Source organism: Moschus berezovskii, chromosome 1, assembly GCF_049115385.1.
Source record: "Moschus berezovskii isolate FMDL1 chromosome 1, NW_MosBer_1.0, whole genome shotgun sequence".
Classification (NCBI taxonomy): domain Eukaryota; kingdom Metazoa; phylum Chordata; class Mammalia; order Artiodactyla; family Moschidae; genus Moschus; species Moschus berezovskii.
Genome location: NC_142460.1, coordinates 85,932,606 through 85,946,892, shown reverse-complemented (window position 1 = coordinate 85,946,892; position 14,287 = coordinate 85,932,606). Strand labels below are relative to the sequence as shown.

At 41.7% G+C, this 14,287-nt stretch overlaps 1 protein-coding gene across 1 annotated transcript in view; it reads right to left on the bottom strand.

Moving 5' to 3' along the window:
• Positions 1–14,287, bottom strand: part of CFAP91 (cilia and flagella associated protein 91) — a 123,781-nt gene that overhangs the window by 48,052 nt on the left and 61,442 nt on the right. Inside the window, exons 11-13 of the mRNA XM_055434433.2 lie at positions 5,490–5,606; positions 3,280–3,351; positions 1,966–2,112 (exon numbers count right to left, since the gene is read on the bottom strand). Of these exons, the coding sequence (XP_055290408.2) occupies positions 1,966–2,112; positions 3,280–3,351; positions 5,490–5,606 (336 nt within the window). The remainder of the gene's footprint in view (positions 1–1,965; positions 2,113–3,279; positions 3,352–5,489; positions 5,607–14,287) is intronic.

Here is a 14,287-nt window from a genome sequence, read left to right as displayed (position 1 = left end):
CACTAAGAAGTGTGATTCATGAGGAGGGATGTTGGATTACCCTCGACAGTCACTTCCCTTTCCGAATGCAATGGTTTTACTAGGAAAACTGACGATACAAACTTAGACTTGAGAAAGCAGATTGTTCAGCAATGGATGATAGTTTAGCAAAACATTAGTCAGCATCCACACAATTGTTTTTCCTTTCAATTTTATCCAGAAGGTAAAGTGCTTATATCTCCCCAGACATGAAGGGAAATGTCAAGGTTTTGATTAAAACATAATACTGGAGTTCAAAAAAATAGAATCTCCTAGAAATTAACTCATGATACCTTTTAATTTTTCAATGCTTGGTCCTTTAACAACAAGCTTGGGGGATTTTCAAGCTTTTCAGTAACATGAAAGTAGAAAACCTTGGTACTTTTTATTAATTTAAGTAACTTCAAAGTCATTAAGACGTGCCTTTGAAACAGAGTAGGAAATAAGCCTACATGTCTATGTAGTCGCTGAGGTAGACAGGGGCCCAGAGTTACTGGCCAGGAATAAGCCACAGTGTTTATTCATGGATCCCTCTGTCCTGGCTTTGGCACAATGAGAATAAAAGTGTTTAAGAAGACTGTACTGTGTTCCTGCTCCTAGCCTCAGTGGTAAGCTGGAAAGGCTCTTCTCCCAGACACCTGCTGCTCTCACACTGACGATTCCCCTTGATATAAGAGAGGGAGAAAATGAGAGGAACAGCACCGCTACAGGTACGCGAGATGCCCACTGCCCCAGATGCCTGCATCCCACAGGTGTAGCCAGGAGCAGTCAAAGGTAAACAGGGCGAGTCTGTGGCTATGTGACAGCTCTTCCCATTAATTCCTCGCTTAGCTCTTAGCTGTCATCATGTCTATCAGTCAAGTATTTATCCACTAAATGGGATAGATGAATTAAAAGCTCCGGATTGTCTTAGCTATAGCCGCTCAAGTCTATAATCAGAAACCCTGAAGGGGGCCGAAGCGGGCATTCTTGCATCCAGGTCCTGGGTATTCCACTGCCTGAGCATTCTGCTCTCTCTCTGAACAGATGTGCATCTCGTCTCCATCATGTCCAGGGCTCCAGCGCCCCCAGATTCAGAGACTCCAGTGACTACATTCTCCTCTTCCTTCTCTGGTCCCTTGGCTGGGTCTCACCATCTGTGACTTCCTTCCTCCCTCCCCCAAACCAGCCCCCGTCACTCAGAGAGCACTCCCAGCCCTGCTGTCACATGAAGGGAGTACAGGGTGCTTGCTTCAGAGCTGCTGATCATTTGTGCCCAGTTCACAGCCCGAGAGTTGTCTGTGTCACGAAAGGTGGGTAATATTAACTTTGCTGTAAGTCTACTTTCTTACAACACTTTGCAAATTGATTCTTTTCACATTGATTTACAGATAAGTGGGAGAGGCAGTAAAAGTATATCTCCACTTTAGTCAACGTTAAATACTGTCTATATATACACAAATACCAGCAGAAAGTAGGAAACACATTTACAGTTGTTGGGTTAGAGCGGCAATCACCAGCTAGTGGCAGTCACACAGAGCTCAGAGGACCTGATGAAAGTCACAGAATAACATACTAACATACTTAACATGCAGTTTAAGGAGCACGAGCTCCAGCTTTTAAAATCTCATTTCTCACTTTTTCTATTGCTTTCAGTATTTATTCATTCTACTTAGCTTCCACTGAAATATAATAGAGTCACCAAATATTTAAGAAAAATTGGAAAAGAAAACCTTTTAAAATAGTGAAGTTTTTTTTCTTTCCTTTTTGCAAATTAAAAAAAAAAAAGCATATTCAACTCAGGGAGGATACAGTCCATTCAAACTGTGGACTGTAGCGCCAAGGTGAAAAATGCTGGGATTGTGGGGGGTGTTTCTTTTACATCATTTCATCTGTTGCTGCTATACTGTTGTCTGCACAATAATAAAAATCAAGGGTAAAACGGGACAAGAAAGGAGAGGAAAGAACCTTGTGCTCGTGCAAGTTCCTCTGCCGCTGCAGGGCCAGGGTCACCTGCTTCTCAGCTTTCTTCACCAGCCTGTCATCTTCTTGCAGTGCGTGGCTGGTGCGCAGCTCTTGGATCAACTCCAGCCGCTTCTCTTTCCCTTCAAACATCTGTATCAAATCAAATCAGAGAGACCAGCAAATCAGCATTGCCAGTGCAGGCACGAGCCCTTGCAGGCAGTGAGTGGCGAAGCGCTCATGAACTGTGGGTTCTGCTCCGCCTTTCAGGGCCACGGACCAGGTGTATGCCACAGAGCTGGGCGTCAGCCCTGTTTTCTGCTCCTTCAGCTGTTCAGGCAGAGAAGGAGCTCAGTTATCAGTTAACCGTTGACTGGATTTCTTAAAATGCCTCTCAAAGACAAGGCGACAATTCTAGGGTCATGTTAAGAAACTGGAACCTTCCCTTCATTTCCCCTAAGAAGCCTGGGCGTGGTATTTTTCATGGTCATTTTTCCTTTCTGAGAGATCTGCTCCTGGTCTGGAATACACGACCTGCTGTCTGAACTTTACTGTGGCGTTTCTCCTGCAGAAATACTGGCAGGAGGACAGGGAATAGCGCTGAACACGAGATGCTCATCCAGCCTCCCTGGACTGACTCACCATAACTGAGTCTCTTAAGAGTTACAGCTGTCTGGGGAAGAAAAAATGTAGCTTAGGCTTTACATCAGTCCCTTTTTAAACTTAAGAAGCACAATGATCTGACTAAGGTTTTACGGTCAGGAAAACCAGGGTTGAATTTACTGGCAGTTAACATAATCTCACTCAGGCTTGTATTACTCACCAGTAAAATGGGTAATTGATAGCAAAAAATGTGCTGATATGTGTAGAGCAAAGAATATAAAATGTGAGCATACAGTAAGAGTTCAAAACTATAGTTATTTATTTAGCTATTCCATTTATTATTCATGCATTGCTAGCTAATATGCAAACTCAGATTATTATGACTGTGGAAAATTAGAAAATCCACTTGGTTTGTGATGCTTAGTAGTCAAAGTTCATGTATGAAAACTGGATTCAGCAATTCCATGGAAGACATTAGCTTCACACTGCCTTGGTTACACTACAGGAAACAGCAGGCGGGTCCTTTCTTTCCTTGATACTGTGCCACTTACTTGGCCAGCTATGGCAGTAAAAGGGAAAGAGCAGGTAACTGAATAGCATAGTTCCACAGGACAGCAGGGTATGGGAGGTAATTTACCCCAAGGAAACAAGCACAGGTGCACTCTGTGAATCTAGTCTCAAAGGAGAAGAACATGGCCAGGGGTCCACCCTACACACCATGTTTTGAACAACTCTGCCCCGGAGCAACTTTTGAAGGTAGATCACAGCCATTTCTATATCTTCTTCTTCCTAAAAAAACAAAGAGAGAACTAAGCAGCTTGAGAACTGCAGCAGTTGCCATCAAATACTTTTTTGAAGATTTATATCTAGCAAAAAAGCTAGACACCAGAAGGATTTAAAGAGAAACAAAAAATCATCCTTCTTTGAACATATAGGACTTTAAACATGACATTAAAGTATTGTCAAAATTCATTATATTTTTCATGATATCATTGGTAAATTATGTCAAAAGCAAAAAATTTACCCACTGTCGTGTTATCCTTACAAATTAAGCCATTTTCATTTTTTCTATATTCCTTTCCAACAAAATCTTTCTTGAAGCAGTAGGTATTGCTAATAACATCCCTTTGCAATAGTTTTTTTTTCATGTTTAATCATGAGTAGACAAAGAATGCAGGCTTCCGTGGTGGGTCAGTGGTAAAGAATCTACCTGTCAATGCACAGGAGACAAGGGTTTGATCCCTAGGTCGGGAAGATCCCCTGGAGAAGGAAATGGCTACCCTCTCCAGTATTCTTGCCGGGGAAATCCCATGGACATAGGAGCCTGGCAGGCTACAGTCCATGGGGTTGCAAAGGTCAGGCACAAGTTAATGATTGAGCATGAACATGAGACAAAGAATGCAGATGGTGTATATCGGAGTCAGAAATGAGATGCTTTTCACAAGAATTTAGCTAAACTGGTAAAATCAGAATATAATGGACAAAATCAGCAATCTACCTTAAATCACCTTAATATCACCTTAAATAAGTATGTGTAAAAGCAAAAAGAACAGAGTCGACAAACTTCATTAAAGCCCTTCTGAATACAAAAGATATATCCATAGTGGAATCAACAGCATTAACATTTGTGAAAGACATATTCATATACATAACCACAGGCAGCGGTCAGCACGAAGTCTAGAAAAGAGGATGCTGCCCAGAAGTGCATTGTGGCCAGTCAGCAGGAGCATTCCCACCCCTCCAGAGATCTCAGAGCCATTGGAGGTGCTAGTGAGCTCTCCCATCAACTCTCCCGCTCTGGCAAAGCACAACCTTATGTGCAGTTTGGCTTTGTGTGAGAACTTCCCTGTGTTGGGAAAGAACAAGCCGACCTCCCGAGAGCAACATCCTGATATACCAGGCAGTTATAGTTCCCTCTGTAAAGTATGTTGCTGCTGTTCAGTTGCAAGTTGTGCCAACTCTTTGCGACCCCATGGACTGCAGAATGCCAGGCTCCCGTCCTTCACCATCTCCCGGAGTTTGTGCAAACTCATGTCCAATGAGTTGGTGATGCTATCTAACTATCTCATCCTTTGCTGCCCACTTCTCCTTTTGGCTTCAATCTTTCCCACATCAGGGTCTTTCCCAATGACTTGGTTCTTCGCATCAGGTGGCCAAAGTATTGGAGCTTTAGCTTTAGCATCAGTCCTTCCAATCAATATTCAGAGTTGATTTCCTTTAGGACAAACAGATTTGATCTCTGTGCAGTCCAAGGGACTCTCAAGAGTCTTTTCCAGCATCATAATGCAAAAGCATCAGTTCTTCAGTGCTCAACCTTCTTTATGGTCTAACTCTCACATCCATACATGACTACTAGAAAAACCATAGCTTTGACTATACATAACAAATTTGAAAATTTGTGGCATCTCCAGCAGTTTCTTTTGAGTTTTCTGAGTCAGTCCTTTAAACCCTAACCAACTCTGGAAATGCTGACCAAACTGAGTGTGGGGCCCTGAGAAGGTAAGGCACAGCCCTGGAGTCAGAATGAGCTCTCTGGCCAATCTTAACCCAGAAGCTGGTCTGTCTTGATGATTTCTTGCTAATTCCAGCTATCATCAACCACTTCATGTGGGAATACAGTTATAGTATCTGATCATCATTCCACCTTCTTATTTGACATACATCAGGATTACATTCTGAGGCCTATTTTTCTTCGGAAGATTTCATTCTTTGTGTTTTTATTCTTGAAAAGGATTGGATTTAGATTTCATTTTGCTTTTTTTTTTTTCTGTGTGCATTTGAAATATAAGGATAAAGGAAATGTAATTCAGATCTTGGGAAATGAACATGGTTACATTATGTTTGTTTTTAACCCAAACTATCTGGAGAACAAACAGATAGTGAAGCTGAATTTAGCTTTTCAAATAAAAAAAAAGCCTCAAACTTACATTGGAACTCATCTCCAGGGTTGGAGTTGGAAGTCGAGGTTGAGGTACTGGCTTTCTTTGAAGAAAACGCATAGGTTTCTTTGCTTTGAAATCCTCCTTCTTCTTTTCCAACAGTGCCTGAAATAACAGCAGTGTCTGACAATGATATGTCAATACATATTTGTCAACTGTAACAACTGCACCGCTCTGGTGGTAGATATTGATAATGGGGGAGGTTATACATATGTGGGAATAAGAAAGTATCCCTACCTTCCTCTTAATTTAGCTGTGAGTCTAAAATTGCTCTGAAAAGTGAAGTCTTTAAAAAAAACAAAAAACAGTGTCATTTCTTACATTTGTACTTTTTCCCACTACCAGATCAGTCAGAAACAATCTTCTCTATGGCCATGCTAGGACAGTTTGAGAAAGTACAAACCAGGGTGCACCAATGATATTCCATGAATAAGTTAACCACTAAACAAACATGAAACATTCTGGGTGTATCCATTTTAATCCAAAGTTTTGGAGATTTTAAAAATGTTTTTGAGTTTTTAAAAGGTTCTGTGATGTGTGTATGCAAGCAAATCCCCCAACTTCTGTTCTTCCACATAAGCTACTCTGCTGTTTTAAATGACTGACTGGGGCAATAGAAAATTGTCCTGTGCAGTATCTGACTGAAACATGTATTATATTTTATTGATATGGGGGAAATGAGGGGTATTAATAGGCAATTGTTTTCAAGTGAAGAGAGCTTGACTTTGGGCTTGAAGTCAAGCACATCAAGATTTTTAAATTCGGTTCCTTGTGAAAGAATGTGCTTCTATTTCAACATGAATTTATTTATATATATATATATAAAACATTTTTTTTTTTTACTTTTGATCATCAAAAATCCTGACAGAATTATACATGACATAAGGTTTTGTTCATTGGTTCCATTTTCATTCATAGGGGGATGTTTTTAGCTTAAAAGTATCAAAAAATGTGATTTCTGTGATTTTAAATTTTAAAACCACACTTTAATTACTTTTTCATCATTTAATAATTTTTACACTATTTTTCTACAAAAACATAAATAAGTGACAAAACAAACACTAAGTCAAGAGTTAAGATTTATAAAAAAATATGCTAATTATGAGTAAAATTTGGAGCCACATCCAATTACCATGGCTGTAATAGAGGCTCTGAGTTTCTTGAAAATAAATCTGATGGCAAATATATATATATATATATATATATATATATATATATATATATATATAAAACAGCTCTATGATAACCAAAACTACTGAATCAACAGACAGCAGCAGTGGTCTAAAAGTAGAGTTGACCCTTGAACAACATAGGTTTGAACTGCATGGATCCACTTACATACAGATTTTTTTTTCAATAAATATATCGGAAATTTTTTGGACATTTTTGGCAATTTGAAAAAACTTCCATATGAACCACACAGCCTAGAAATACAGAAAAAGTCGGGTATGTCATAAATGCATAAAATATATGCAGCTATTAGGCTACGTTATCACTTTGTTGTTGTCCAGTCGCTAAGTCCTGTCTGACTCTGCCACCCCATGGACTGCAGCACACCAGGTTTCCCTGTCTTTCACCATCTCCTGGAGCTTGCTCAAACTCATGTCCATTGAGTCACTGTTGCCATCCAACCATCTCATCCTCTGTCGCTCCCTTCGCCTCCTGCCCTCCATCTTTCCCAAGACTACACACAAATCTATTATAAAAAGTTAAAACGTATTAAACTTATGCACACAGACACTTACAGACCACACGTGATGCCATTCAAAGTAGAGAAACATAAACAATGATGCAGTATTAAATGACAACTGCACAAAACTAACTGTAGGACATACTATACTACTATAATAAATTCATAACTACCTCCTGTTGCTTTTGCTGTGAACCCAAATGTTGTGACAAACCTAGAGACATTACTTTGCCTTCAAAGGTCCATATAGTCACAGCTATGGCTTTTCCAGTAGCCATGTATGGATGTGAGAGTCAGATCATAAAGAAGGCTGAGTGCTGAAGAATTGATGCTTTTGAATTGTGGTGCTGGAGAAGACACTTGAAGAGTCCCTTGAACAGCAAGGAGATCAAGCCAGTCAATCCTAAAGGAAATCAACCCTGAATATTCACTGAGGACTGAGACTAAGGCTAAAGCTCCAATACTTTGGTCACCTGATGTGAAGAGCCGACTCATTGGAAAGGACCCTGATGTTGGGAAAGATCGAAGGCAGAGGAGAAGGGGACAACAGAGGACAAGATGGTTGGATGGCATCACCGACTCAATGGACATGAGTTTGAAGGACAGGGAAACCTGGTGTTCTGCAGTCCACGGAGTCGCAAAGAGTCGGACGTGACTGAGCGACTGAACAAGAACAACAGCAAGCATTGTGAGTGTCCACTTAAAATGTAAGGTGATGCCAAGCATCTGAAGGAGCAATTCGTCTCTGCAATAAGCTGCATGTCATGGTAACAAGTGATCTCCAGCAGTTCTTGTATATTCCTCCCTGTGTTTAGTGCAATACCGTAAACCATGAGTGACAACACGGGACCCAGAGTGATGCTGGGTTTGCCCCCAAGAAGGAGAGAAAAGTCATGACATTACAACAAAACGGTGAAGGGCTTTATATGCACCATAAATGGAGGTCTGCAGCCGCAGCTCCCCACCATTTCAGGATGAATGAATCTAGTGTAAGGACTACTGTGAAAGAAAGAAAAGGAAATGCAAGAAGCCATGGTTACAAGCAGATGTGAAAACCTTGCACCATTTGCAAAACACCTTCTTATCTCATGTTGAAAATGAAGATTTCATGTGGATGCAGGATTGCTATAAGGCATACTTGGACTTCCCTGGTGGTTCAGTGGGTTAAGATTCTGCCTGCCAGTGCAGGGGACATAGGTTCAATCCCTGGTCCAAGAAGATTCCACCTGCCATCGAACAACTAAGCCCACATGCCGCAACTACTGACACCCGTGTGCTCTACAGCCCGTGCTCTGCAACAAGAGAAGCCACTGCAGTGAGAAGCCTGCACACTTCAACTAGAGAGTGGCCCCACTGGCTACAACTACAGAAATGCAGAAACAAAGACCCAGCACAGTCAAAAGTAAAGGATAGAGCATAATCTGATGAGTTTTGGGGGGAAAAAAAGAAAGGCACACCTATAGACTCTAATATGATTCAAAAGAGCTTACCAGATGCTGCTAGTGATAAAGAATACGCCTGCCAATGCAAGAGATGTGGGTTCAATCCCTCAGTTGGGAAATCCCCTGGAGTAGGAAATGGCAACCCACTCCAGTATTCTTGCCTGGGAAATTCCTGGACAGAGGAGTATGGTAGGCTATATTCCATGGGTAGCACAGAGTTAGACACGATTGAGCATGCGCACGGACACGGACACACACACACACACACACACACACACACACACACACACACGATTTAAAAAAATTGAAGTCATTATATGAGAACTCTAAGTAAAAGGAAGGTGAGGATCTAAAGCTGGAGAATTTAATGCCAGCAAAGGATGGTTGGTAATTTTCTAAAAAGGTTTGGCTTAAACCAAGATAACAAGTAGCTTCTGCTGACCAAAAGGCAGAAGATACATTCCCAGACACCATTAAGAAAATCATTGAGGGGAAAGAATATCTTCCTGAACAGGTTTTTAATGCTGATGAAAGTACCCTACTCTGGGGGAAAATGCCACAAAGGATACTCTTTAGTAAGAAGGAGAAATAAGCACCAGGATTCAAGGCAGGAGAGGAAATGCTAACTCTGTTTTGTGCAAATGCAGTTAGGTTATGATCAGAACTGCCTTATCTACAAAGCTGCTAAGACCCCAGCCTTGAAGGGAAAATGACAATCACCAGCTGCCAATCTGCTGGCTGTAAAAGAAAGCCTGAACAGGTTCCAGGTTTCTGGATTGGTTCCATTAATTAATGTGTTGTTCCTAAAGTCAGGAAGTACATTGCCAAAAAAGGACTGCCTCTTCAAGTTCTTTAGATATTGGACAATGTCCCTGTTGATGTTCATTGTTTTTCAGTCACTATGTCCAACTCTCTGCAACCCCATGGACTACAGATACCAGGCGTCCCTGTCCTTCACCATATCCCAGAGTTTGCTCAAATTTATGTCCATTGAGTCAGTGATGCCATTCAACCATCTCATCCTCTGTATCCCCTTCTCCTTTGCCTTCAATCTTTCCCAGCATCAGGGTCTTTTCTAATGAGTCAGTTCTTTGCATCAGGTGGCCAAAGTATTGGAGCTTCAGCATCAGTACTTCCAAAGAATATTCAGGGTTGATTTCCTTTAGAATCAACTGGCTTGATCTCCCTGCAGCCCAAGGGACTCTCAAAAATCTTCTCCAGCACCACAGTTCAAAAGCATCAATTCTTGGCACTCAGCTTTCTTTATAGTCCAACTCTCACATCCATACATGACTACTAGAAAAATCATACTTTGACTCAACGGATGTTTGTCAGCAAAGTGATGTCTCTGCTTTTTAATATGCTGTCTTGGATTGTCATAGCTTTTCTTCCAAGGAGCAAGCATCTTTTAATTTCATGGCTGCAGTCACCATCGGCAGTGATTTTGGGGCCCAAGAAAATAGTCTGTACTGTTTTCATTTTTATCCCACCTAATTGCCATGAAGTGATGGGGCCAGAAGCCATGATCTTAATATTTTGAATTTCGATTTTTAAGTCAGCATTTGCACTCTCCTCTTTCACCTTCATCACTGTAGATATATCGTTTTCTTTCATCAAGAGGCTCTTCAGTTCCTCTTCACTTTGGGCCATTAGGGTTGTGTCATCTGCATATCTGAGGTTGTTGATATTTCTCCTGGCAATCTTGATTCCAGCTTGAACTCCATCCAGCCCAGTATTTCACATGATATACTCTCCATATAAGTTAATTAAGCAAGGTAACAATATACAGCCTTGACGTACTCATTTCCCAATTTGGAACCAGTCTGTTGTTCCATGTCCAGTTCTAACTGTTGCTTCTTGACCTGCATACAGATTTCTCAGGAAGGCAGGTCAGGTGGTCTGGTATTCCCATCTCTTTCAGAATTTTCCACAGTTTGTTGTGATCCACACAGCCAAAAACTTTAGCATAGTCAAAAAAGCAGAAGTAGATGTTTTTATGGAATTCTCTTGCTTTTTCTATGATCCAATGGATGTTGGCAATTTGATCTCTGGTTTCTCTGCCTTTTCTAAATCCAGCAACTTGTATATCTGGAAGTTCTCGGTTCACATACTGTTGAAGCCTAGCTTGAAGGATTTTGAGCATTACTTTGCTAGCAGGTGAAATGTGCACAGCCGTATGGTAGTCTGAACATTCTTTGACTCTAACCTTCTTTGGGGTTGGAATGAAAACTGACCTTGTTTAGTCCTGTGGCCATTGATAAATTTTCCAAATTTGGTGGCATATTGATACATCGCTTTAACAGCATCATCTTTTAGGATTTGAAGTAGCTCAGCTGGAATTCAATCACCTCCATTAGCTTTGTTTGTAAAACGCTTCCTAATAAGGTCCACTTGACTTCACACTCCAGGATGTCTGGCTCCAGGTCTGTGACCACATCATTGTGGTTATCTGCGTCATTAAGACCTTTTTTGCACAGTTCTGTGTATTCTTGCCACCTCTCCTTAATGTCTTCTGTTTCTGTTTGGTCCTTACCATTTCTGTCCTTTATTGTGCCCATCATTGTATGAAAGGTTCTCTTTGTATCTCTGATTTTCTTGAAGGGATATCTAGTCTTTCCCATTCTATCATTTTCCTCCATATCCTTCATTGTTCACTTAAGAAAGCTTTCTTACCTCTCCTTGCTATTCTTTGGAAATCTTCATTCAGATGGATATATCTTTTCCTTTCTCTTTTGACTTTCTCATCTCTTCTTTTCTCAGCTATTTGTAATGCCTCCTCAGACAACCACTGTGCCTTCTTGCATTTCTTTTTCTTGGGGATGGTTTTGGTCACTGCCTCACATACAATGTTACAAACCTCCATCCATAGTTCTTCAGGGACTCTATTAGATATAATCCCTTGAGTCTATTTGTTACTTCCACTGTATAATCATTAGGGATTTGATTTAGGTCATACCTGGCCATTCAGAATCCCGTGAGTTCAACAACAAAGGCATCAAAGCGATCTATTTGCCCCCTAACACAATGGCTGTAATTCAGCCTCTAGATCAGCAGGTCATAAGGACCTTTAAGGCTTGTTACACATGGCGCTTTATGGAAAGGATTATTTATTAAAGGATTATTAATGCAGAAACCATGCAAGTCTGCCATTGAAGATGCCATCACTGTTATAGAAAAAGTTGTCAATCAGTCCCAAACAATAAATTCCTGCTGAAGAAAACTGTTCAGATTTTATGCATGTCTTCACAGGATTTATGACAAAGCCATTCAAGGAAATCATGAAAGAGATTCTGGAGATAGCTAAAAAGGTGGTGGGGGGGGTGAAGGATTTCAAGACATGGATCTGAGTGCCAAATAACTGATGCTTTTGAACTGTGGTGCTGGAGAAGACTTGAGAGTCTCCTGGACAGCAGGTAGATCAAACCAGTCGAGCCTAAAGGAAATCAACCCTGAATACTCATTGGAAGGGCTGGTGCTGAAACTCCAATACTGAGCCACCTGATGTGAAGAGCTGACTTACTGAAAAGACTCTGATGCTGGGAAAGACTAAGTGGAGAAGGAGGTGACAGAGGATGGGATGGTTGGATGGCATCACTGACTCAATGGACATGGGTTTGAGCAGACTTGGGAAGATAGGGAAGGACAGGGGCGCCTCACACGCTGCAGTTCATGGGGGCTGCAGAGTCGGACACAACTTAGTGACGGAACAACAACAGAAGGAAACCACACCAGAGGGACGAGCGGAAGATGCCCTGACGGAGGTGACTGCTTCCAAATGGGTGCCGTACAACGAGGAAGAGAATGTAGGAGAAACGGTGACAGAAAACAACTGATGGATGGTCTGGGAGAACAATTTTGACTGCTCAAGGCTGCATTTGACTTCATGTAATACATAGACCCTTCTCTGTTCAGTTCTATGGCACTGAAACAACCAGCAAATAATGAAAGAAGGATTGGTACTATATAGAAACATTTTTAGAAAAGTGAAAAACCAAAAAAGTCAGACAGCATTTAAATGTATTTCTGTACAGTTACACTGGGTGTGCCTACCTCTCTGGCCTCCCCTTCCACCTCCTCTACCTCTTCCATCTCCGCATCCTCTGAGATAGCAAGACCAACCTCTCATCTTCCTCCTCCTCAGTCTATTCAACATGGAGACCACAAAGATGAAGACCTTTATTGTGATCCACTTCCATCTAATGAACAGTAAATAATCATCATGCCATACAGTTAATAAATTTATCTGTTATGCACGTGTGCAAGTGTCTTTGTGTAAAAATCTAATAACTATACATTTTCATGTCATCATGATCACCTAAGTATTTATCATATGGAGCATCATGTCCAAGACTTATATTAAATTCAGTGAAGTAAGACCAAACAGGGAAGCTGTGCTACAGATTTCAATTGAAAAAAACAGTTTCAAGAAGGAAAGAATCACCAGTCATATACTACAGAGAACTGAGTGCTGTGTGGTAGTGAGCAATCTAGAGGGCACTGTTGGACAACAGCAGACTCATTGGAGAGTCTGTTTTAAAGTATAATTTGTCTGAAGAAAGAGATCAAGATGGTGGAGTAGCATGCAGAACTCACTTCCTCCACTAAGCATATCAAAAATATATATTTCCAAAAACTGTTCTACAAATACACATGCAGAACAATTCTCAGTGAAAACTACCTGGAGACTCACAGACTGTTGCACAAATATAGCTGTAAGACCCATATGGAATTGGGCAGAAAAAAAAGAGAAGTTATTAAGTCGAGATTTCCCAGGGGATTCAGAAGAGGAGGAAGTTAACACAGGCAGAGATCTTCCCAAGAGAGTGAGCAGTTTGAGTCACATATTGGGCAGCCCAGCCCTGGGGTCTGACACAGGGATGACAAGTCTCCTTGGCTGGTTAGAGAGCCAGTGGGAGTAACAGGAGGACTGTAGGAAGCCTGGACTCTGCTTGTAAAGAGCACATGCATGCTTGATTGCTCATAAAGCAGAACAAAGAGGGTGGGCTGAAAATTGCATGGGTGGCTGGTTGGTTTCTCATGAATGCCTTGGCATGCAGACTAGCTAAGCCAAGAGAACCCTCCAGCCCTCTTTGGAACTTGGCTGTGAGATACAGAAGTGGTTCAGACATAAAGCTGCATCTGAAGGCGATGGGGGGGACAGCCATCTCTGGTGCTTACAGAGGCAGGGCAGCAGGGACAGTCCAGATCTCTGGTCCTGGACCACTATGGCCTGTGCCAAGGTTTGCACTCTAATCCATGCCAACTACCCCCACCACCCACCTTGCTCCAGCACTGTTCTCATCTGGGGCAAGCATGCCAGTGCTGAGAAGGAGGAGAGTGTACACTCGGAAGGAATGGAGCCAGCTTTGACCCGATCCTCAGGGCTTCTGCTAAAACAACATGGTATAGGAACTCACCCTCAACAGGGCAGTGATGGACGCCAAGCAAAGTGTAAACTTTGTCTTACAACTGGTTTCAGCCCTAGCACCTCCACCTCCAGCCCTACCTCCTACCAAGGCGATAGATGCCAACATGCCCTGAGAAAACATCACTTGTGTTCATGTCAAACCCAACTCTCCCACCAAAGCCACTGGATACAGTCAGACTGTATAGGGATGCTCCCACATAAGGACACCCCTTCAAGACCACAATAG